The sequence below is a fragment of the Peromyscus eremicus genome, chromosome 9 (genome assembly GCF_949786415.1).
Source record: "Peromyscus eremicus chromosome 9, PerEre_H2_v1, whole genome shotgun sequence".
Classification (NCBI taxonomy): Eukaryota; Metazoa; Chordata; class Mammalia; order Rodentia; family Cricetidae; genus Peromyscus; species Peromyscus eremicus.
The window spans coordinates 67,964,961-67,990,722 of record NC_081425.1 but is presented as its reverse complement, the minus strand read 5'-3'; the positions used below and the strand labels follow the sequence as shown (position 1 = coordinate 67,990,722).

The following is a 25,762-nucleotide window of genomic DNA, read 5'->3' as shown; positions in this document are numbered from 1 at the left end:
CCTCCATTGGCTGTCCAATACCAGTGGTCAGTCCTGGAATCATATACGTATACGTATACATGTACATGTACATATACATATACATATTCACACACGTGTGTGTGTGTATATATATATATATACACACATGTATGTCAACAATTAAAGAAAAAGAGGCCAGAAGGATGGGGTACATGGGAGGGGATGGAGGGAGAAAAGGGAAAGGGGAAAATGATGCAATATTTTAATTTTTTAATTTATAACAAAATCTTTAAAATTGTTTTTAAAAATTAAAAACAAAAAATATGGCTGTCAAGATGGCACAGGGCATAAGTGTGCTCGTCTCCAAGCCTGATGACCTGATTTCCACCCTAAATCGTGTAAGAAAACCAATTCTGCAAGCTGTTTATACAGACACACACACACACACACACACACACACACACACACACACACACACACACAGAGGCCAGAACAGGTCTCCTGATGAGACCTCTGCTCCCACTGGCAAGCAAGGTGCTTGGCAAGAGCCCATAGGCTGGATATGCCACTGAGGGAGAAAAGCATGGCGTCAGAGTTCTCAGCAGCTCTGTTCATTTCCATGAGAACTGATGTATTTGTAGAGCAGGGACATGAAGTGCTCACCCCCATGCTCATCCAAAGCCTAATGGAAATGCTTTGAGTCAGAAAGAAATAAGATTCACATCCTAACACTGGCAAACCAAGACTCCATTTCTCCATTCAGAAAAATGAAACTACCATCCTCATGGGATTCTAGGACCTCATGGGGTCATGGAACTTACACAGCAGATGGGCACGGGCACTTAATACCACGCCAGACACACACGGGCTCCGTGTTGGCTCCCTCACCCCTAGACAGCAAGGCTGGTTCTTATCTTTATTGCCCCGTGCCTACTGAGCAGAGCCCAGTGCCTCATTAATTATTGACAGGATTTTAGAGGCAGAGGGCTCACGAAGGTTCAAAAAACAGTGTGTGGCGGAACACAGGCTCAGTTCAACACTTCGGATCATGCCAGCTTATCCGCAACACTGGGCGGCCCGCGTTATGCCAAAGAGTTCTGTGTGCACTCAGATCTGTAAATTCAAATTAAGCAAGTAAAATATTTTTGTCTGATCTGACATAGGATTTCTTCTGTTGTTTTGGTTTTTTTGTTTGTTTGTTTTTTCTTTTTCACTAAAGTCCATGTTCAAGGAAAAGGATGATCACACACACCCAGGGAAAACTCGTTTTTATGTTGATCTTTTAAAAATCAGCCATAGCCGGGCGGTGGTATCGCATGCCTTTAATCCCAGCACTCGGGAGGCAGAGCCAGGCGGATCTCTGTGAGTTCGAGGCCAGCCTGGGCTACAGAGCAAGATCCAGGACAGGCACCAAAGCTACACAGAGAAACCCTGTCTCGAAAAACCAAAAAAAACCAAAAAAAACAAAAAAAAAAAATCAGCCATAGTCTTGTACTGCCTAGTTTTTATGTCAATTTGATCCATTCTAGAGTCATCTGGGAAGCGAGGACCTCAATTGAGAAAATGCCCCCTTCAGTTTGGCCAGCGGGCAAGCCTGTGGGGCATTTTCTTAATTAAAATTGATGAGGGGGAAGTCCAACCCATTGTAGGTGGCACCACCCTGGGTTGGTCCTGCTCTGTAAGAAAGCAGGCTGAGCAAGGCACAGGAGCAAGCCAGTAGGCAGCACCCTCCCTGGCCTCGGCATCAGCTCCTGCCCCGACTGATGGACTACAAGCTGTAAACTGACATAACCCTTTCCTTGCCAAGTTGTTGTTTGTTTGTTTGTTTGTTTGTTTGTCTGTTTTGGTCATGGTGTTTTATCATACCAACAGAAACCTTAAAGTCACAGGGAACTCCAATAGTCTAGACTTCCAGAGCCCAGAGCCACAACCCACCAGGATCACAGTGAGCATGTAAAGCTCCCAGGTGCTGGAAACTAGCTGAGGCTAGCTTGCCGAGACTCCCAAACCAGGGAACACATCTCTCTAACTCCCCCAAGTATTTTCCATCCGTCATAACGAAAGTGTTTTGTAGCCCCAGAGTACAGGACGTGATCAAAGAGCAAAGGGTATAGGCTGCTCTGAGGGGAAACAGGGGAGACATTTCCATGTGGTGGAGACAGGAAGTGTGTAGGCAGAAGGTGCAAAGGGCTGTGCTTCCTCTCGCCGCCGCGGAGAGCAAAGGACAATGTACAGTGGTTGTGGTGAATGGCCTGCAGCCCTACAGAAAGAACACAGGAAATGAACAATAAACCAGCCCACAGTGCTGTGAGCTAGAAGCAGCAGGAAACAGCAGGACATCCCTCCGTCCACACAATGGGACTCAATGCACCTGCTCTGACCTGAGTCAGCAAAACAAAACCCGCAGAATGAGGAGCTGTGGGGAAGGAGGAACAGGGCATTTCCCTAACAAAGGAGTGACCCACTGCCAACCTTCCTGTGCATACGGAATTGAGACCCACAGAGCAAGCTAATTTGCCCACAGCAACTTTGTAACCAATAGTGCATTTTCCAATTTGAACTCCAAAAGTAAGCTGCAGAGCTTTGTACTGTCGTAAACAGGAGACACACACACCAGGTGTGTCGCCGTCAAGGCTAACTTGGGAAAACCACAACCCCTGAGACAAAAGCAAATCTGATACTTGGGAACCCAGTACCTATCCCATGTGGCTATAAATCATTGTGAGAAATGCAAGCCTGCATGCGTATTAAAGACAAAGTTATTACTCATTCCCAGCTGACTCGTTTTCTTGAAATCTGAAGACTTTTCTTATTTGAAATACCTATTTATCAAACTAAACCGAACTAAAAATCATCCGGCTCTCCTGGTAAAGCTACATGATGTCTGTGCATGAGTGTCAAGCACACTGGACCTCTCAAGTCGCCGAGAATTTCTCCCCATGGTGGTAAGCCCTGGCCTACAGAACCACTGCCAGTCTTGGTCGTTATATTGAACGCAGCCGTTCCTAAAAAGCTTGCCAGCCCTGTGTAGAACCACTCTCAATCTTGTATGTCTAGTTAAGCAGCGGGCTAATAAAGAATGGAGGCCAGCTTCGTCAAGCCCCCAAGTAATTTCAAGATACACCCAAAGCTGGAAATCACTGCTCCAGACCGGTGCATCTCAAGCTTCTATGTGCACACCAATCACCTGGGACCTTGTTAAAACACAAAGCTTTGCTTCAGTGCTTGGGGGTAAGGCCTGGGAGTTTCCTTTCCAAATAGCTCCTGAGTGATGTCAGCACTAATAACGAGTGAGTACCCATGAACAGCAACCCTCCTAACCTGGCCGCACCTTCAAGTCACCTAGGTAACTATAGTCAGACCCCCAAAGACTGACTGGATCCAGTGGGACCCAGCCAATGGAGCTGAGTTCCCAGGCTATGCTAGTGTGCAGCCCACTGGGGGACCTCAGCAGCACAGCTCATCTGGTAAGCAGCTACCGTGGAGCTCAACAGAGCTGTTTCCATATTTGGCCAACTTGAGGCTCCCGAGATGGACGCAGAGCTCACTTGATACCCAATGCCTAGACTTCAGCCACCAGACTTATATTCTAAGCAAGCTTTGTCCTTAATGAGCTCTTTTGTTGTCTCGGATTTTAGTAAGACCCGTGATCTCAAGCACAAATCTGAGCTTCATTTCTTCACCTCCTTAATGAGAACTGGGACCTCTGAAGACAAGTGCACGGGGAATGAGAGACTTGCGGGGAGCTTTGGAAAACACGAGATGCAAATCAACACACACATGCACATGCCACAGTCACACACCACAGACAGACAGACAGACACAGTCACACACCATAGGGACACATTCTCTCATACACACAGTCACACACACACAACACATAGATACTTACCTGGCATCAAAGACACAGTCACACAGTCACAGTCTCTCTCATGTGTACACACACACTCTTGAACACACACGCACGTACTTGGCACCCGGCTTATACCGCCTGAGAGACACATTTCACTCTTCCCCAGAAGCATGTGGAAACAGATGTACCGTGAAAGCACACACACACACCCAGTTCAGTTTCTGACAAAGTGCTTGGTGGTACAGTTCCAGACAACAACGGATTAGTAGAGGACTGCCCGATCCGGCAAAGGACAGAGGACTGCCATTTTCCAGGTTGTCAGCACTGTCTTTTGTCACTGACCTCAATGACAGCCACTTAGTGAAGACAAAAGTGAAGGTTCACAGTTGCGAGTTAACACAGAGGAGCTTGTGAGCACCCGGGCTGAAGGGAAACGATCTTCACACGAGTGTGGAAAGGAAAAATGGCAGTCAGAGGCACAGCGAGGAGCAGCAGAGAAACTTTGTTTAATTTGGAGAGTAAGGGTTACACTTCGGGGAAGGCAGATTTCGGGTTAACAGACCGCACTGGGAAGCGGGTCTGACAGGGCAAAGGGAGTTCTCTGGACGGCAGTCTCATACCCAGTCAGTCACAGCTAAGCACAATCTGAAGAATCAGTGTTCAACAAGCTGTCATCGCAAGAATTCTTATCCAGGGCACGTCCAAGAGTGAACCTGAAAGACAGAAGCAGGAAGGTAAAATGTCCCGTCCCAAATCCTTCCATCGGCACTCTGGACAGCTGCGGCCCTCCTCACTCCCGAGCAACAGACAATACTGCAGCCAGACTACAACCACCAGAAGGCGGCCGACTGCTCTCACAAGCACTGTGAGAGTAATATCTTCAAGACAATGCTCACACCTAAATTCCAAGCTCACCAAAAACGGCGGGCCTCCAACTTAGCAATCCTCATCTGCATCAGCCCTCACCTTCCTGCCCTCAGATTCCTCACAAGCACTCACGTCCAATTGGACGACAGCCTCAAGACAGAAGGTAAGACTTCTCAAAAACTCACCAAGGGTCAGGGTCTTTAGAAGAAGTGATTTCGTGTTTCCTTAAAGAAAGTTACTTTGGGTAAATGGGAAATGCCTGCAGAGGTGGCTGGGCTGATGCGTGGGTTGGGTGGACTTCTGATACTACAACACTTGAACCTACGACACTCAGGCCAGTCCACGGAGAGGGAAGAGGGCTCAGGAAATAAAGTGTCTTTGCAGTAGGTTCCAGAAAACCCAATTCCCTCCTTTTCCAGAGGAGATGTACTTAGCGAGTATTCAAACAACAGGGGCCTCAGGATTTCTAAATGTTAGCTCAGTACAACTGGGCCCAGTGGACAACTCAGAAGAGCGCGTTCAATTGTTAAGCAGAGCAAAGGCTATCAAAACCTCCCCGATAGTGAGACACACAAAATGGAAGACACCAACTGAGAAAGGCAGCGGGAGATTCCATCTTTCACTCAGGCAGCAAACTGTACCATCTGCCCAGGCTGACCTGCTGGTGAGATACAGGGATGATGAAGAGCACTGTCTACAGAGGTGAAAATGGTGACCCGGGCTGAGCCCCTCCGGGATGAGCCCCTCCTGGGGATGAGCCCCTCCGGGATGAGCCCCTCCTGGGGATGAGCCCCTCCGGGATGAGCCCCTCCGGGATGAACCCCTCCTGGGGATGAGCCCCTCCTGGGGATGAGCCCCTCCTGGGGATGAGCCCCTCCGGGATGAGCCCCTCCTGGGGATGAGCCCCTCCTGGGGATGAACCCCTCCGGGATGAGCCCCTCCGGGATGAGCCCCTCCTGGGGATGAGCCCCTCCGGGATGAACCCCTCCTGGGGATGAGCCCCTCCTGGGGATGAGCCCCTCCGGGATGAACCCCTCCTGGGGATGAGCCCCTCCTGGGGATGAGCCCCTCCTGGGGATGAGCCCCTCCTGGGGATGAGCCCCTCCTGGGGATGAGCCCCTCCGGGATGAACCCCTCCTGGGGATGAGCCCCTCCTGGGGATGAGCCCCTCCGGGATGAGCCCCTCCTGGGGATGAGCCCCTCCTGGGGATGAGCCCCTCCTGGGGATGAACCCCTCCCAGCACGCTCTCTACTCGGACACTATCTGGACAGCTGCCACCAAGTCCATCTTTCCTTGGATTCTGATCACCCAATTAAAACAGAATTTTAATGGGGGTGATATAAATCAAAGACCACTGTGCAAAACTCCCAAGAGCAGAGTTCAGTCTGAATCACTCTCATGTTACAAGGCCCAGACCGTAACTTCTAAAAATGAAGGACACTCCAAAAATCAATAAATAGGCTAGTCCTCTCATTTTAGAAATGACAAACTAGAACTTGATAGCTTGGAAAGTTTATCCAGAGCTCTGCTCTCCAACCGAGTAGTCTGGACCTACACAGATTTATTGAAATTCAGTTAAAAGTAGGTGAAATTATGGGTTGCACTGGGGATATAGTTCAGTTGGCTGAGTGTTTATGTGGCATGCATGAAACCCTGGGTTTCATTCATGAAATCAGGCACAGTGGCACCTGTCTATAATCCCAGTTGGGAAGTGGAGACAGGATCAGAAGTTCAAGGTCTTCCTTGGCTATATATTGAGTTCAAGGGTAGCCAAGGATTCAGAAAAGTCTGTCTAAAAAAATAAAACAGAAGATATTAAAATTTAGTTCCTTGGTAAGTCCCTTTTCAGATATCCATCAACCAACATCAATCACTGACTAGTGGCTACTGCTGTGGGTAGTGCAGACCCAGAACAAGATGCCAGTGTAGGGTCAGCCCTGACTGGATGAAGTCAAGTCTCCCAGTCCGAATTTCCGTACAGCTTTCCTGTACCACAGTAACGATGCCTGACTTTGCAGAAACACCTAAGGTTCTGTGTTTATCTCTTCTTATGAACGTCTCTTCAATTTTCCCATTTAAAAAAGAAAGCAAGTGTAATATTTTAACAAACACACCTAACAGGAAATACACATACCATACATGTATATATACCATATATGGAATATATTGTTATATATAAGTAAATATACACATCATATATGTAATATATTATAACAATATATATCATATATTATGGTAGATATAATTATTATTTAAACGTTCTTGAAAACAGAGAAACATAGTGTTCATGAAAACATAGTGGCTCCAAGCGTCCACTATGGCGTGCCCACCCAGTCACCGTCCACTACGGCGTGCCCACCCAGTCACCGTCCACTACGGCGTGCCCACCCAGTCACTGTCCACTACGGCGTGCCCACCCAGTCACCGTCCACTACGGCGTGCCCACCCAGTCACCGTCCACTACGGCGTGCCCACCCAGTCACTTAGTACCAAGGACTAAAGTCAACTGAAATTCGCCAAGGCTGTTTCCTTGGGTATAACGCGGAAGCGCGGCTCTCTGTCTCCCTACCACAGGGCAGGCAAGAAAACTATATGCACTGATGTAAAGGTGCATAAGGAAGACACATGAAGCCTAAAAATGTGGGACTGTGGTAGCAAGAGAACGTCTTGTAGATGGTCGGTTCTGTAACATTGGACGTTTTATTTTGAACAATCCTACTTTAATGTTCCACCTTCAGTGACCAGACAGTGGGAATATGAATAAAAAGCAACAAGTGGAGAGAGAGAGAGACAGAGAGAGACAGAGAGAGAGACAGAAAGAGGGAGAGCCCAAATGGAGTCCACAAAACACAGTGGCCATCATAAACAACATTAATGAAAAGTAACAGCGGAAAGAAACTGTGATGAAGGCCAAGCAAGCCCCTCACTGCACAGGCAGGGAAACTGAGGCCTGTCATCAGCCTTAAGGTCCCCTTCTCAGGAACCTGGGAGCAGGGCAGGGAAGGAGCAAGAGTGGACAATTTTAAAGCAACGTGACAAACGTAGGATGTGCGAGGTGTGCACTGTGGACCCGAGAGTCCAGGGAGCAGGTCCTGTGCAGCCCAGTGCGGACAGTGACTTAGGGCTGGAGTCGCCGTCTCCAGCGGGACCAGGGGATGAGGACAGGGACAGAAGTCTTAGCATGGATCCGCATGAGCCGGGTACAGCAGTGACCTCCTGTAGTCCCACACCCAGGAGGCAAGGAGCAGATCATGAGTTCAAGGGTAGCCTTGGCCACAGAGCAAGACTGTCTCAAACAAAACTGAAAATAAATTTAAAATAATTTAAAAATAGGGCCGATGAGATGGATCAGTGGGTAAAGACACCTGCTAAGCCCAAACCTGAGTTCCAGCCCCAGGGCCCATGTGGTGGAAAGAGAGGAACAGCTCCTATAGGCTGTCCTCTAACCACGTGCCACGGCTGCACACATCCACAGACACAGACACACACACACATGCACACATCCACATCCACAGACACACACACGCCCCACACATGCACACATCCACAGACACACACCCCCACACATGCACACACATCCACATCCACAGACACAGACACCCACACCCACACATGCACACACATCCACATCCACAGACACAGACACACACACCCACACATGCACACACATTCACATCCACAGACACAGACACACACACCCACACATGCACACATCCACAGACACACACCCCCACACATGCACACATACACACAGCCACACACACCCACACATGCACACATCCACATCCACAGACACACACCCCCACACATGCACACATCCACATCCACAGACACACCCCCACACACATGCACACATCCACATCCACAGACACACACACCCCACATGCACACATCCACATCCACAGACACACATCTTCACACATGCACACATCCACATCCACAGACACACACCCTCACACATGCACACATCCAGACACCCACACCCATGCACACATCCACATCCACAGACACACACACCCACATGCACACATCCACATCCACAGACACACACACACACACATACACACATGCATACATCCACAGACACACACCCCCACACATGCACATATCCAGACACAGACACACCCCCACATATGCACACATCCACAGACACACACACACCCACATGCACACATATGCACACATCCACATCCACAGACACACACACACACATGCACAGACACAGACACACACACACATACATACATCCACACAGACACACACACACACGCATACATCCAGACACACACACACACGCACACACATGCACACACATAAATCTAACTACATCTGACTCTCTCTCTACCTAAAAGACCAACCAGAAGAATTCAGCCACCAATTAAAAGTCAATCAATGTTTTTAGCTATTAGGACTAATCGTATAGAATTAACCTCACCTCCAGCCCGGAGAGGCTAAGGTACTGAGAAAAGGTTACAGGACTCACTCATCAACTACAAAATTAAAGGTTGTTGCCAGCAGGAGGTCACTGCTGGAGGCAATAAAGGGTCCAGAAGAAAGGCAGGTGACAGGAGGGGGAAACCCTGTGAGCACACCCCTGGGGTGGTGCAGAGGACTCCTAGCTCAACACTGCCCACTGCTGGCCAGGATGTAAAGCAACCCCCGGTGGTTTACATCAACCCTCTGCTACCCTCCTATGGCTGGAAAGGAACTAGCTTTTGTTGTTCCACCAGAATACAACTCCCATGCTTTGTAATACCCTCAGCAAAGGAAGCGTGCATCCACTAGGTGGCAGCAGAGCTTAGAGGGTAACATCTAGGCTGGTGGGTAACCCAGGCTGCAGCAGATGGTTCCACTCCCATGGGGGTGTAGGCAGCACTAAATGGACTCGGGTGGGTAAGTGAGCAGGGGTTGATACTAACGGGCACAAACCCACACATACATACACACATCTACATAATTAAAAATAAAAATTAAAAAGGGAATCTGAAATTGGGTCAGGGAAATGCTTATACTTGTAATCCCAGCATGTGGGAGGCAGAGGGCGGAGGATCAGGAGTACAAGGTCATCCTTCAGTACATACGTGTTTGAAGTGACCTTGGAATATAAGGGACCTGTCTAAAGCCAAAACCAACAAAAGATTTCTCACAAGGCTCTCTGGATCTCTCAGTACCTGACCTACAAACGGGAATGGCGAGGTCATCTTTCTGGGGCTATTGGAAAATAAATGGCAATGCACAAACACTCACAACAACATCCAGGGGGACTCCATCTGCTCCTGCCCAGCTCCCCTGAACCATACTCATTTTTACAGCTCAATGCCATTTTCTCTGATCTGCCCTTTCTTGCTGGCTGAATGTCACCTTCAAATTAATTAAAAATCAGTTACATTATAGATTTAAATGTGCAACTCTCAACTGGAAAATAAGAATGTTAGGCAGCAACATGAGAATCTAGCTCAAAAATGTGTTGCTTGTACCCCACACTTCATCTCCTAGGAATAAGGAAGTCACTCCTATAGTGCTCATAAGTGTTTTCTCAGAGCATGGAGTGGTTGTTTTGTTTTCGTTTTACATTGTTATCCTACCTTGCCAGTTACTGTAACTACTGAGACCTCACTTGGAAACTATGTTTAACATGTTTGGCATCGTAAGCTAAATTAAAACCATATATAGATGGGACAAATGGATGTGTGGAGCAGGGTAGTGTATGTCAGTGAAAGATCTCTGGACAATGTGCTGGGCCATCCCCCAGAGAAGAGCATTTCCCACCTCTCCTATGAGGCTATGCTCTCCACAGTGACTGAACACTGCAATCTGGGGTTGGAAGATTCTGCATACTCTGAGCCCACGATTCCCAGCTGAGCAGGCGGCCCTGGGCTGTGACTATGATCTGCACTACACGGGTTCTGCTGAGCCTGCTTTCTGTCTGTCTTGTCATAATTCTGAAATACTGAGTTCTTGGGAGCCAAGTCCTCCCCCAATCATGACAGCACCAGAAATAATTTTCCATGATCTGCTACCTTTCTGAGCCTTGAGAACACCCTTGAAATGTGTTCTGTCCCTTCCTAAATACACACTGTAACTCATCTAGAAAACACCTTCACAAATCTAGTGAGGCAATCAGAAGACACAGCTGTTTCAACATCTCTCCAGAAGGCCGAAGACTCACACCTAGTATTCGTCCACATCAGAGGCGGTCCACATCAGAGGCTCCATTTTCTAGCTACACTCAAGGCATCCAATGGAAACGTCAACTGGTAACTGGTAAGAGCTGTGATCCTCTCATCAGCTACTTCTCCCAGGCACACTCACCCCTTTCTCAGTCTCACAGCATTTTGTCTGATCTCTGGAAACACTCTAATCACATTATGTTCTAACTATATGTTTATAGGTCTTTACCTTACCTAAGACAGGGTCCCTGTAGTTCAGGCTGACCTCCAACTCGAATGCAGCTAGGATGAACTTGAATTTCTAATCCTCCTGCCTTAGCCTCCTAAGCGCTGGGATGACAGGCATGTATCACTATGTCTGGTTTGTGGAATGCTGGTACTGAACTACACTACCAAATGAAATACAATCCCAGTGTGGTGGTTTGAAAGAAAATGCCCCCCACAGGCTCACAGGGAGTGGCACTATTAGGTGTGGCCTTGTAGAAAGTGTGTCACTGGGGGGTGGGCTTTGAGATCTCAGAAGCTCAAACCAGGTCTTGCTGCTCACACTCAGCTTCTTCTCCAGCACCATGTCTGCCTGCACACTGCCATGATAATAATGACTAAACCTCCGAAATTATAAGCCAGTCCTAATTAAATGTTTTCCTTTGTAAGAGCTACTGTGGTCATGGTGTCTCTTCACAGCAACAGAAACCCCAACTATGATGACACCAGCTTCGTTTCTTTTGTTTTGTTTTGTTTTGTGTTTTTTTGGTTTTTTCGAGATAGGGTTTCTCAGTGTAGTTTTGGTACCTTTCCTGGATCCTGCTGTGTAGACCAGGCTGGCCTCAAGCTCACAGAGATCTGCCTGGCTCTGCCTCCCAAGTGCAGGGATTAAAGGCATGCACCACCACCACCCAGCTTGTTTCTTTTGTTTTTGTTCACACTTTTTGAGATTTAGGTCTCGACTGTTCACTTTTAAAGGCATTTTCCTTTCCTTTGTATTCCAGTAACAGGCACTGATTGACTAGGGATGAGGGAAGGATGGAGAGCAGGTCAGGTCTCCGAGGACTGAAACTGTATTAGGATGGTTAGGATAAAGTGGTTCTCAAATGTTTTCAGGGACTAAAGCATCCCAACAAGTTACCACTCCCTAAAATCAAAGTTTTACCTGAAAAAACAATTGTTCTGAAGGTGAATTTACTGCCATTACAAGGGAATGACTAGTTCCTGCTAGAAAATGAAATGCAGTGACTGTCACATCACTGCATGTACTCTGCCATGTGTCACTCTGGTGCTTCTTGTGTGAGTTCTGATGCTTTCGGTACAAAAACACAGGTTTCCATGTAGTGACGTAAAGAGGTTGGTCCTAAAATCTTTTCCCCAAAAGGTTATTTTCTCAGGTTCTCTTCTCCTACCACCTAGAAACAACAGTGTTAACGCTATGGCACAAAGACAAAGGAAAGCGCACAGACACTCCTCAGTGAGTTGCACAAGCACTAGGCCAAAGCATCAGCAGACAGAGGCTACTCCATAACCACATAACTGCGACTGGGGAAGTTACTGGACACTTCCGGCTCGTTTTCTCACATCAAAGGAACAATACTGATACGTGTATGGAAAAAAAAATCCATGTACTTATTACAGCTTGAAGACTCTGCTTCAGAGCGGTGCTGGTTTGAATGAGAATGGTCACAGGCCCGTATGTGTGAACGCTTCCATCCAGTAGGTGGAACTGTTCGAGAAGGATTAGGAGGTGTGGCCTTGTTAGAGGAGGTGTGTCCCTGAGAGTGGGCTTTGAGGTTCAAAAGCTCACACCATTCCCAGTTAGCTCTCTGCTTCATGCTTGTGGCTCAAGATACAAGCTCTCAGCTACTGCTCCAGTACCCTGTCTGCCTGCTGCTGCCATGATCCCTACCACTACAGTCATGGACTCCAACCCTCCGCAACCATGAACACCACTTTCTTCTACAAGTTCCCTTGTCATGCTGTCTTATCACAGCAACAGGAAAGTAACTAAGACAAGAGGAGCGGGTGGAGAGGAGGTCATACAACCTATGAAGGGAGGGAGGGCAGAGAAGGCTTTCAGTTCTACAAGAGGGATCTAGGCCCATTTCTGTTTCTCTATCAGAATTCTGTAAAGTCTGTTTGGGGGGCAGGAATGGCTTCAGTGCCCAACAAAAAATGTAGCAAAAGAACCAAATGCTAATGGTCTGGTTCCAAATCTTCTCCCAAGTTAATCAACTTTATCATTTAAGTTTGGGACACAACGTTAGTGAGTACCAACTATCACTCATTCACACTACTCTGAATGCCTATCAGGTAACAATGGCTACATTTAACATCAATAACAATCAAAATTGGAAAAAAAAACTTCAAGAACAAATCCAAAAGCAAACTCTGCAATTTATCGTTCTTCAAAAATCTTTGGTTGCCCACCTGTAATCCCAGCAGGCAGGATGCTGAGGCAGGAGGCTTGTAAGTTTGAGATTGGCCTGGGCTACATAAAGAAACCCTGTCTAAAACAACAAAAATAAAAGTTTTAAGTTTTGAGTTAATTTCTTTCGTAAGTTACTAGTAAAATTCATTGTATTAAGTTCAGGCAAACACTCATATTCTGTACCTTAATGATCTGCAGACACGAAGAATATGACTGTTGAGAACAACAGGCTGATGGTCATGCTAAATAAAACCAACTTTGGGCCCCCAGGAAATTCTGCAAACATCTCACAGCACTATGGGAACTCATCCACTTGCAGCAGAACCAGCCCCACCTAATTTCACTGCTAAAATCAAGACAACGGGACACGGGCTGTGATCATCACTTACATTCTGCCAGTCTCCAACTCCACATTGAAGGAAACGGGAGCAGTTCAGCCAACAAAGTTCATGACGACAAGGTGCAGGATGGTGCTGGCAAAGAGGAAATCAGCAAAGGCTCGCTCTGGAGAGATGCCTTGGAAATCCGCCTTGTTCTGGGGGTTGATCTGTATTCTCAGGCAAACTGCGTAAGAAACAAAACACAAAAGTCACTATCTAGAAGTATAAAACAAACGATTTCTAATGAATATACAACTACATCCCACGATGAAAATTCTCCTCTAACACATACACCCAAGAGGCATGCACAGGAATGATGCCTACGGTGTGCACCAAGCTAGAAACATTCAGTGTCTATTCACAGCACAGAGAGTAAATTATAGTGCATGCAAACAAAGAAATACTGTATGGCAGTGAAAAGGAACATCTGCTGGATACAAGCTGAACGAATTTCGTGATATGTTAGGCACCACAATCCAGACATACAGAGTACATGCTAGATGATTCCATACATACAGAACCTTAAAACTAGACAAAACAGCCAGGTGTGGTGGCACACATCTGTAACCCCAGAACTTGGAAGGGTTAGGGGAGGGAGAACTGCCACAAGTCTGGGCTACATAGTTAAAACTCCGTCTCAAAAAAGCAAAGTAACAACAAATAAACAAACTAGGCAAAGTAAGTCAAGACAGTGGTTTTCATCTTTCATGGACAGAGAGGAACCCTGTATGGTATGACAATATTCTCTCTCTTGATCTAGGAGGTAGTTAAATCAGAGAATTTAAAAACTCATCCCAAGCTAGGTAATGGTTCGGCACATCCATAACTCCAGCACTTCCGAGGCAGATGGAGAATGGGATCCACTCAACGTCACCCTCCACTCCACAGCAAGTTCAAGGTAAACCTGAGCTATATAAGACAACTGTCTCAAGAAACTAAAACTAAAATCAGGGCTGTGAGATAGCTTACTGTTGAAGGCATTTGCCAACAAGCCTGATAAGCATGCATACATACATACAATAAATAAAACTGCAAAAACTAAATAGAAAATATATCAAATTATATATTTTTACATTTTTTTTGTTTTTTGTTTGTTTTTGTTTTTTCAAGACAGAGTTTTTTTGTGTAGCCTTGGCTGTCCTGGAACTCGCTTTATAGCCCAGGCTGGCCTTGAACTCTCTGCCTCTCGAGTGCTGGGATTAAAGGCATGTACCACCACTGCCTGGCTCACTTTTGCAATATTAACTATTATTTATTAAAGGAAAAATAAAGGGGAAAAATGACATCTCAGAGTTATGCTAAAACTAAGCTTATTCACTAACATATCTCCCCCAGCCCTAAGAACTCTCTTAATCTAGTGATTTAAAGATGTCTAATTATATCTACACGGGGCTATAGATACAGTAGTAACAAAAGTTGAGCTGAATGACAACCCTATGAAATACTAAACTTTTTCTACAAGATGCATGCATAATACACTGCAGAGATTAGAAATACAGACCTCGTACTGTAGATAAGTACCTTTGATAAAGTTCTAGTGGCTGCTTATCCATCTCAAAAACAGCAGAAGATCTAACACACAGGACTCCTGACAGTGATCTTTCCTGCCACACTGTATCCCTGAAGTCTCTAACCAGGCAGCAGCCAATCACCCAGACATGAAAAGAAGCTCCAGGGGTCTTATCTGCTCAATACCTTTATTGCTGCGATAAATAAGCACACCTGCTTCAGGCTAGCAGCCACCCCAGCATTAACAAAGAAGAATCCACTCAAAGGAGAGGATGATCAGACTAGTGCCCCAGAGTTCATCACCATAGCAACAGTTTCCATCACTCTAGGCACAGAAACACCACGGAAGTGCACTGATCTTGAAGGACACTGACTGGAATAAGGGAACCACTTAAAACCTTGCCATGAAAGGTCAGTTAAACCACCTTTTGGGGAAAACAACTAGCAATACTACTTAATATTTAAAATGTTTTTATCTTTTGACTGATGAATGTGTCTTACAAAACATAATGTGTTTGTAAATTTGAAAGAAAAAAGGAAATACTCCAAATATCATCAAAGGGAATACTTATACTACAGACCTGCAATGAAATCCTATGCAATTATTCAGAATGAGGTAAATTCTCTACAAACTGACAATAAAGCTATCCACTTTTACTGAATGAAAAGAAGCCAAAAGCAATGACTCATTCCAGGTCTCTTTTTGCATGTGTCTGTGGTGTTGTATGTTCATGTATGCATGTGTGTTAGGGTAGGTGCACACATACATGTGTGGAGACCAGCGATTAAATTCAGGAGTCTTCCTCATTCACACCCCACCTAATTTTTTTTTAATATTTATTTTTATCGTGTGTGTGTGTGTGTGTGTGTGTGTGTGCTGTCTCTGTACGACCTGTGTATACGGGTGTTCCTGGAAGCCAGAAGAGGGCACTGGATTCCCTGGAGCTGAAGTTACAGACAGCTGTGAGTCCTGGATGTAGGTCCTGAGAACCAAACTGAGATCCCCTGGAAGAGCAGGAAGTGAGCTTAACCACAGAGCCATCCCTCCAGCCCACCCACTTTATCTTTTGAGGCAGGATTTCTCACTGAAGCTGAAACTCATGGATTCACCTGGGTTTTCTGGCCAATGAGCTTTAAGGCTCTGCCTGTCTTTCCTCTCTCCCAGCTTGGGCTGCAGACCTGCTCATCTTTTCCCAGGAGTGCTGGGACCCTAACACAAGCCTTCATGCTTCTGCAGCAACTGCTCTGCCTCGGGCCCCATCTGCTCTTCTACAACTTTAACTTTCATATGTAATTATTATGCTTATATCTTTAGTTTATATATAAATATTCGATTACTTGCTTGGAATCTAACAAAAACTCTAGAGAAAAAGATACAGAACTATGAACAGCAATGGGATAGAAAATGAGGTAGTGTTTGTTATAACTGTAAGGGAACAAGAGAAAAGCTCTGTGAAGATAGATACAGCCATGGGCTGATGCCAATCCTAAAATGACCAGAATAACTCAAATTCTGTAGTGCACAAATCAACCCCAAAGCATTCAACGTACCTCAGAAGTCAAGACCAAAAACCCATTTTCGAAAAAAATCTTTACTCTATGTGTATGGGTGCTCACGTGTCTGCCTGGTGCCCAAGGAGGTTAGTAGACAGCATTAGATCCCCCAGAACTGGAGTCACATGAATGGTTATAAGCCACATACAGGTGCTGGAAATTGAACCTGGGTCCTCTAGAAGAGCAGCCAGTGCTCTTAACTGCTTAACCATCTCTCTACCCTTCCCAACATCCCATTTGATGCATAAAATGCCTATTCCAGTAGAGGTTTTTTTGCCAACACGACATAAACTAGAGCTGGCTGTGAGAAGAGAACCTCAGCTGGGAAATTGCCTCCACCAGAATAGCCTATGGGCATGTTTTGGGGGCATTTTCTTTCCTTTTTAAAAAAAAATGTATTTCATTTTATTTTATTTATCAGGTGTTCTGTCTGCATGTATGTCTGTGCACCATTTGTGTGCCTGGTGCCCTAGTCAGCTAGAAGAGCATGTCAGACCCTCTAGAAGTGGAGTTACAGACAGCTGTGAATAGCCATGTGGATGCTAGGAATTGAACCTGGGTCCTCTGGAAAGCAATCAGTGCTCTTAACTGCTGAGCCGTCTCTCTAGTACTTTCTTAATTGATGATTGACATGGGAGGGCCCAGCCCACTGTCAGCCCACTGTAGGCAACGCTACTCCCAGGTCCTGGGTTGTATAAGGAAACAAGGTGAGCAAGCCATGGAGAGCAAGCCAGTAAGCAGCATTCCTCCATGGTCTTTGCTTCAGTCTCTACCTCCATGTTCCTGTTTTGCTTTCTCTTGATGACGAGCTGTAACATGTAAACCAAATAAGCCCGTTCCTCCCCACATCCCTATTGGTCATAGCGTTGACCACAGCAATAGAAAGTAAGCAGGACACTGTCCGAGGGAGATGGGTGTGCTGGAAGGAGCCTCCAAGAAGAACCTGGGAAGTTTTCTAAAGGACACTTAGCATGTCCAGGGTTAGATAAGCTGCCCCCTGAGAACTACAACCCCTCCAGAACCTGTTACTCATAAACACGCCACATTCCCCAGCTGCTCTGGACACAAGAAAGGGAAAGAAACATGCTTGCTTAAAACATGCTTGCTCCAGAAATGAGCCTTCAGCGTCTCCCTGAGCACTTCCAAAGATGGAAATCGACTCCTCCTGAGGCAGCCTGTTCCCTTTCAGCAGTTCTATTTCATCATCCTTAAATACTCGTTTGTTCAGCAAAATATTTATCAAGTATCATTCTGGATGCTGGGAATGTGGCACAGAGCCAGACAGACAGGATTCTGGCTCCCAAGGAACTTACAGTCTGTGGAGACAAACCAAGTGTTTCCAGGGACAAGTCAGCAAACAAACAAGAAAATTCTGGGCAGGGTACACATTGTGAAGAAAATGGAGCAGGATAGGGAGACTAGAAAGCCATCTTTTAAAATGCTACTAATGCCCATGTTTGAAGCCATCCATGTAAAGATCCAGGACAGAGCAATCAAGACAGTAAAAGCAGTTTTGACATGTCTAGACTAACAAGTCAGAAACACCAGATGTCAGAGGCCAGAAGAGTCTGAACTTAAAGGGCAAAGTAACGGCGCTGCAGGGTCCATGTAGTGCGTGACATAAAAGACTCACATTCTTTAAAGTTAGAACTGCAATGTGAAGAATGGTTTGTAGGACTAGAGATGATTGACTTAGGTACTGAAGAGTTCAGGGTTAGGGAGGTAAAAATCAGCAGATATGAAAGACACAGAGACTTCTATATTCTGGAGACAACAAAAGCTTGCTGGTGAAATGGATGTGGGAGTCAAGAGAAATTCTGGGATCAGAGAGACCTCCTAAATATCTGGCTGAACAGTCCACCCCAAGGTTGACACTGTACCTGCGGGTGAAGAAGTAGATGGCTGGGCAGGGAAGGTTCTCTTTGAGATATATAAACTTGAGACAAGACAGACATCAAGAAGAGAAATGAAGTCAGGAACTGGATTTACTAATGTGAAACTCAGAGGACAGGCCCAAACTAAAAACATAAATAACATGGTAACTGTACGCATACAGATGGAACTTAAATTCGCCTATGGAAAGAAATGGAAAATGAAACACCCAGCAGAGCAGGGAGGAAAAGACAGTAGGTGACAAGGAGTAAGGAGGAGACAGCCACAAGAGTGTGGAGAAGCAAGTGTTTCACTCAGAAAGAATGAACCAACTGAGCTAAATGCTAAACACTGAGCAGTGAGGTAAGGTGAGGCACATGACTGCTCCATCTGGCAACATGGCAAGACAGTTGGAAGTGGTGGGGACAGACCACCAGGGGAGCACTGAGGAGTAAGTGGGGGAAAGGCAGAAACAGTGACTATTCTTTGAAGAAGTGTTACAATAACGGAGAAGAAATAGAGGATTGCTAGGAGCGCCTGGGGTCAAATGGGATTTTTGTTTGTTGTTTAAGACAGGGTCTTGGTTGTTTTATACATGGCCTTGGTTGGCCTAAAGCTCACTACGTAAACCAGGCTGGCCTCAAATTCAGAGATCCTCCTGCCTCAGCCTCCCGAGCACTAAGATTAAAATATGTACCACCATGCCTGGTTCAACTTCTTCAAATTAGACAACGTTAGAGCACGTCTAAAAGAATGATCAATAGAGAGAAAGTCCACAACGCTGAGTGAAGGATAACTGCAGAAGTCGCTCAGCCAACAAGAGATGAGCCCTCGGACTCAGGGCAGGAGGCGGCGGCGGCTGCCTGAGAGGGACATGTCCACAGTGGGAAGCCGTGGACAGCACAGGCAGAGGAGCAGGCTGGCTGCTGCGATTCAGTGGAAGATGAAGGGGCTCCTGGCTACTTTCACTGTTAGTGAAAAACTAAAAGACAAGATCAACTGTGAATACAGGAAAAGAAACGGAGGCAAGTGTGAGAAGTTACAAAGTACACTTCAGGAAAGTGAACGTACTAGGCACACACTGCAGGACCACTGCAAGGGCCGGGGAGCCCACCAGGCTCCCATCCTCACCAGTACCATTTCCACAGTAAGAGTAGGGACCGCATCTGTGTCCCTCACAGCTGATAGCAGAGAGCCTGGCAAATAGTACTCGGTGTTCCCTAAGTTAAGACACATGTCACAGTTTAACAGGATGCAGACGTGAAAGCATCTGCCCTTGCCTCCCAGAGGGCAGACAAGCACAAGAAATGCAGCCCAGGGAAAAGCCCCATCTCTCTCCTTCCTTAGCCCCACTCCCCACATACACAGAGCGAAGCAAGGACACAAGAGGCCTGGGTCTGCCGCAAGAGTCAGGAAAGGCTCTCCACAGGGAGGAAGCGTGTGAACTGAGAGATGTAAGATGTGAAGGAAGTTCTGAAGACGGTCAAATAAAGGTACCAGAGTCTGACATCAGTGCTCATGGGGCGGCGTGTAACTCACTAACACTGGAGCATCCAGAACAGATAGAGATGAAGAGGGGGACCCATGAGGCCAGCTCCCAAAAGAGTCTATGTGTCATGAAAACACAAGCAAAACAAAAACTCTGCTTTGGGAGCCACAGACAAATGTGGGTAAACAACACAATGAGGCTCACAAGTCAAATCAAGCTAAACGAGAGACCAGAGACTGCGCAGCCAGGAAGCAGCCTGATAAAAAAGTAGTGATGGATAGATAGAGCACTTAGAAACAGGACAGTGAGCCATGAATTGGCAAACTCCCAATCTCCTAAAGTAGCCAGACCCCAGTCCACATAAGCCAATGGCTCCCTTAAGACAAAAAACACTCTAGGTGTTGTCTCTCAAATTCAAACTCCTTTCAGATTTCTTAACTGGGAGCACTAAAACTTTATTTTGTAAATGTTTTCAATTTATTCTGTGTGTGTGTGTGTGTGTGTGTGTGTGTGTGTGTGTGCGCGCGCGCGCGCTGTTAAGTGTATGAATGTGGTATGTTCGTGTGGTATATGTGCATGTGTGCAGATGCACATGCCTGTATGTGTATACTTTCAGAGGCCAGAGGCCACTGGGTGTCCTGCATGCGCTCTCTCTCGCTCGCTCTCGCTCGCTCTTGCGCTCTCTCTCTCTCTCTCTCTCACCCTTTGAGACATCCTTTGAGACAGGGTCTCTCACTGAACCTGAGCTGGCAGCAGACAAGACTCAGCAATCCTCCCGATTCTGTCCTGCCCCCAGCACTGGGGTGACAGGCACATGTAGTCATGTCCGGCTTTTGACATGGTGCAGGAGAGCTGCTCTTCATGCCTGGAGCACGCTAACCTACTAAGCCATCTCTCCAGCTCCCAAACCCTTACTTTTTTCAAAAGGCAAAACTGTTTCCTAAGTTTGAGAACAGAAGGACCAAAGTTGTAAAGTGACTTGAAACAGTGATTTCACAGACTACAGATGAGGCGAGGTGGTGGAGTGCTGCTGGCCTAGTAAGACTTATTTTTAGGCGTACTTATTTTAAGGAGAGACTTAACTATTTCCCACTTCCCCTCCCTAAATAGTACTTGAAATGAGCAGATTTCAGTTAGGTAAAAAAAGGAAACTAAGAAGGCTGCCAACACTGGAATGTTAACTTAGAAGCGACAGATGTCCCTCCTCGAGTGAGAGCTAACCGTAAGATAAACAGTCAGCTGCAGAGAAGGAAACGGGAAAGGAAAATTACTCCCTCGGAGTCCTTCAACAACCTACTATACTACACTACACTACACTACACTATACTATACTATACTATACTATACTGCTGAACAAGCTCATCCCAGTGCCAGTCACCTCAAGCCCCTTCCTGAGACCCTGAGTAAGTCACACCCAGCCAGGAGACAGAAAACACCACTGTGTCTTATCAGGCTTTTAAAAGTTTGACGGCAGCATTCTAAACTGATTTAAAACATACGAACCAATTTCCAAAGAGCAAATGCGCAGATAAAAAAGGAATAACCAGTCAAAAGAGTAAAGAGAATCAAGCTAAAGAGCATCTTCCTCCAAGTCATACGAATTACATCAACTTCAAGTCTGTCCTTTACTTCCAAAAAGGAACTGCTGCTGGATGGCTGGTCTGTTCACTTGTGATGTACTTAGTGTGAGTGTACACACGCACTGCTGTTGGATGTCTGGTTTGTTCACTTGTGATGTACTTAGTGTGAGTGTACACACGCACTGCTGCTGGATGGCTGGTTTGTTCACTTTTGATGTACTTAGTATGAGCGTACACACGCACTGCTGTTGGATGTCTGGTTTGTTCTTCACTTGTGATGTAGTTAGTATGAGTGTACACATGCACTGCTGTTGGATGGCTGGTCTGTTCACTTGTGTATACTTAGTGTGAGTGTACACACGCACTGCTGCTGGATGGCTGGTCTGTTCACTTGTGATGTACTTAGTGTGAGTGTACACACGCACTGCTGCTGGATGCTGGTTTGCTCTTCACTTGTGATGTAGTTAGTGTGAGTATACACATGCACTGCTGTTGGATGCTGGTCTGTTCACTTGTGATGTACTTAGTGTGAGTATGCACATGTGGACATGAGAGGACAACTTGCAGAGGTCAGTTCTCTCCTTCCATCATGCAGGTCCCATGGATCAAACTCAGTGGTTCTCAGGTTTGGTGACAAATACCTTCACCCATGGAGACATCTCACCAGCCCATGCTATCGTTTTTAATTCTCAGATGATCGCCTACAGTAATAGATCTGACACCCAAAGCTTCAGCATTCAGCACCACTTGGTCCTTCAAAATCCTCCAACATAATTTCCTAGAACCTCCCTTCACCAGTCAAAATGCCCCCTCCATTATCTTCCAATAAAAAAAAAAAAACAGAAGTTAAAAAAATAATCAAAACACAAACAAACAAAAACAACTTCAGCAGGTATAATATTTCCTGTCTCAACAATATGAACAAAGGCCAAACATCCAAATTTCAAATTTTTCATTAAAACAAGTTACCAAGCAATGATCTGGGCTAGCAAAAGAGGTCGGATTTAGTAAACTTAATGCTGCCAAAAGAAACATGGCAGCCAGGCTGCTGGCACACATCTTTAATCCCAGCACTCAGAAAGTAGAGGTATGTGGATCTCTGTGAGTTCAAGGTCAGCCTGATCAATAGTTCCAGCCAGTCAGGGCTACACACTGAAACCCTTTCTCAAAAAACGATGGCTGGGTCGGTGGATAGATGGATGGGTGGATGGCTGATGGATGGATGATGAATGGATGGAGAATGATGGATGGATGGATGGATGGATGGATGGATGGATTTGAGGATTTAGCTCAGTGGCAAAATGCCCCTTAGTTCACGGGGGAGGGGGGGAAGATATGCAAATAATAACTTTCTGCAGCAACAATGAATTATCAAAAATCCTTTTTCTTTTTTTCTTGAACCCACTTTTTTTTCTCTCATTCTATTGCCTATTACCTAAAAGATTTGGAAATCTCCTCACTACTGACACCAATCTTACTACTAATAATGTCTTCACTATTAATAATGTCCATTATTAATAATATCCCCACTACTAATAGTGTCCTCACTACTAATAATGACCTCACTACTGACACCAATCTCACTATTAATAATGTTCTCACTACTAATAATGTCCTCACTACTAACACCAATCTCACTAATAATGTTCTCACTACTAATAATGATCTCACTATTAATAATGTCCATTATTAATAATATCCTCACTACTAATAATGTCCTCATTACTAATGTTCTCACTACTAATAAGGACCTCACTATTGACACTAGTCTCACTACTAACAGTGTTCTTTTGCTAAGCAATCTATTCAATAACAAGCCATATTGCTCGCACTGGAACCTGACAATTTTAGCCTTAACAGGCACAAAACAAGACTGGAAGCTGGTGAGGTATCTCAGTTGGTAAAGTGCCTGCCTCAAAGCATAAGAACCTGATGGTTCAGATGCCCAGCGTCCATGTAAAACCTGTAACTGTGGGTCTGGAGAGAACGGGACGGAGACAGACAATTCACCACAGGAAGACACCCCCTCAAGCTCTTTGGCCAACCATATACACACACATGCACACAGTCCAATCTAGCCACTGAACGCTGCTGCTCTTTGACCTCCACATATACACACATGTACACAGACATGTACTGACACTTCACAATACACTATACACACACATACACACACACACACATACACACACATACACACACAGAGAGAGACACCCACAAAAATATTTTTGAAAAGAAATATTTTTAAAAGACAATACTTGGCATAAGAAAAAGTGACCTGCAAAAAAAAAAAAAAAAGAAAGAAAGAAAGAAAGAAAGAAAGAAAAGAAAAAAAAGAAAGAAAAGAAAATTAAAAAGTCAAACTCTGGCTTTTTCACACCAACCTAACTTTTCAGCAGATTGTTCTTTTCTACATAGTCCTGGGAAACCAATGTTATGCAGAGGCTCATGAAGATGGGGTGGCATCAGCAGAGACGTTTTTAAAATCAACTTTTAGCCGAGGGCCCCGCCCCCAAATCAACTTTTAGCCGGGGAGGGGGGGCCGCCCCCACCCCCACCCCATTCCTACACTTCCATAACCAGAGGCAAAAATAAAAATAAAAAAATCAAAGGTTTTCAGCAAAGTTCTTTCTCCTGGTTGGTTAATAAAATCGTCGTGAAGTGAAGAGGTTTGTCAGGTCTGGCTGATGGTGCTAATATATCCTGATAGCTACGGTGCAGCCTCGAGAAACTGGACCAAAATCCAAAGACAGTGACTACTGAGCAAGCTAACTTTGCTCTGGCTGGGGCACAAGTCGGATGTCCTGAGGCCTACTTAAGTTCTGAAAAGTAAAATTATCCCCAGAGTGCCTGAGCTCGAAATGTGAATGTGTACAAGTGATGTGAGATCTGTGTTAAGGAGGTATCACTGTACATTAAGTGTCTAGACAAGTCCAATGCTATATTTTGTCTGTGTCCAAACCAGCTCTAATTCACTGAGGGAAAAAAAGCAATAGCTAATAACACTGATGACCATAATACACTTGGTAGCTAACATTCCTGAGCCAAACCTGTTCCCAGTATTCACTCAATTCCATGGGGCAAGAGAGGTCAGACTTCAGATGAAATTCGTGGAGGCAATCCTCATTAAATCTGGAAGTCTACAAGATTATCAAATGCGGAAAGCCAGAAAGAAAAGCTAACGCACAACTGTGTGAATAAAAATTGAGTTCAAGGATAATGAAAAAAACAGGGGAACATCGTCCACAAAAATAAGTGGGGGCAACTAATGAGCCAGCATCCACTGGATAGGGTCACAAGCAATCACCAATATTTATATCCCTATTCCTGCCTCCCCCTGGATGGAATAGGGATTAGGCCAAGGTGACTGAAATGGCTCAGGGACGACTTTTTCATTTAAAGGTCTAAAAACTTGAAATTTGTATTAGAGCAACATTAAAGATGGAGTGGGATTTTTTTTCCCCCTTAGAGCAATATTAATTGCGGTGGATCACCAGAAGAGAGTTTCTTTACATCTTCAGTTCCAGCTCCTAGGCAGTTGTTTGGCATTAGAAACGTGACAACATTTCTAAGCCTGTTTCCTGGATCCCAAGATAAGAAGTATGCATGACTTCACAGGCGACGGCCATCTACAAACTACCAGAGGGTACTGTGAGCACGGAGCTGCGCGCCAAAGTGGAACATTATTACCAGGACACAGAATCATTACCCGCTAGGATGAAGCTGCCCACACAAGAGATGAAGCCGGAGAGGAACGAGTTGAAGGGGAAGGTGCCCACGAGGAGACAGTAGCCGAACTGCAGCGCCCCGGTCAGCAGTATATAAAGGAGATAGGCGTCCAGCAACTTCAGCCGCTGGGGAGTGGAGCTCAAGTACTCCTCCAGGAACCGCGAAATGACGGACACCACCGACGCCGACATGACGAACGCGGGACACTTCGGGTACCAGACGGCCACAGGGATGTGGTTCGCGCGTGCGCGCTGGCGGGCCCTAGCCACGCCCACGCAGGCGTATTGGTCGGCCTTGGCGCGTCACGATTAATGCGCAGACGCAGATTGCATCCCTAGACTGAGAACTACAGCCGGAAGTAGGTTAATGCGCCTGCGT

At 45.8% G+C, this 25,762-nt stretch overlaps 1 protein-coding gene across 1 annotated transcript; it reads right to left on the bottom strand.

Moving 5' to 3' along the window:
- Window positions 1–4,297: 4,297 nt before the first annotated feature.
- On the bottom strand, window positions 4,298–25,730 carry Dad1 (defender against cell death 1). Its single transcript, XM_059273659.1, has 3 exons — window positions 25,365–25,730; window positions 13,661–13,835; window positions 4,298–4,527 (listed from the first exon to the last, which is right to left on the bottom strand). The coding sequence occupies exons 1-2, from the start codon at window positions 25,573–25,575 to the stop codon at window positions 13,705–13,707; spliced, it is 342 nt and encodes a 113-aa protein (XP_059129642.1). The 5' UTR covers window positions 25,576–25,730; the 3' UTR covers window positions 4,298–4,527; window positions 13,661–13,704.
- Window positions 25,731–25,762: the final 32 nt, after the last annotated feature.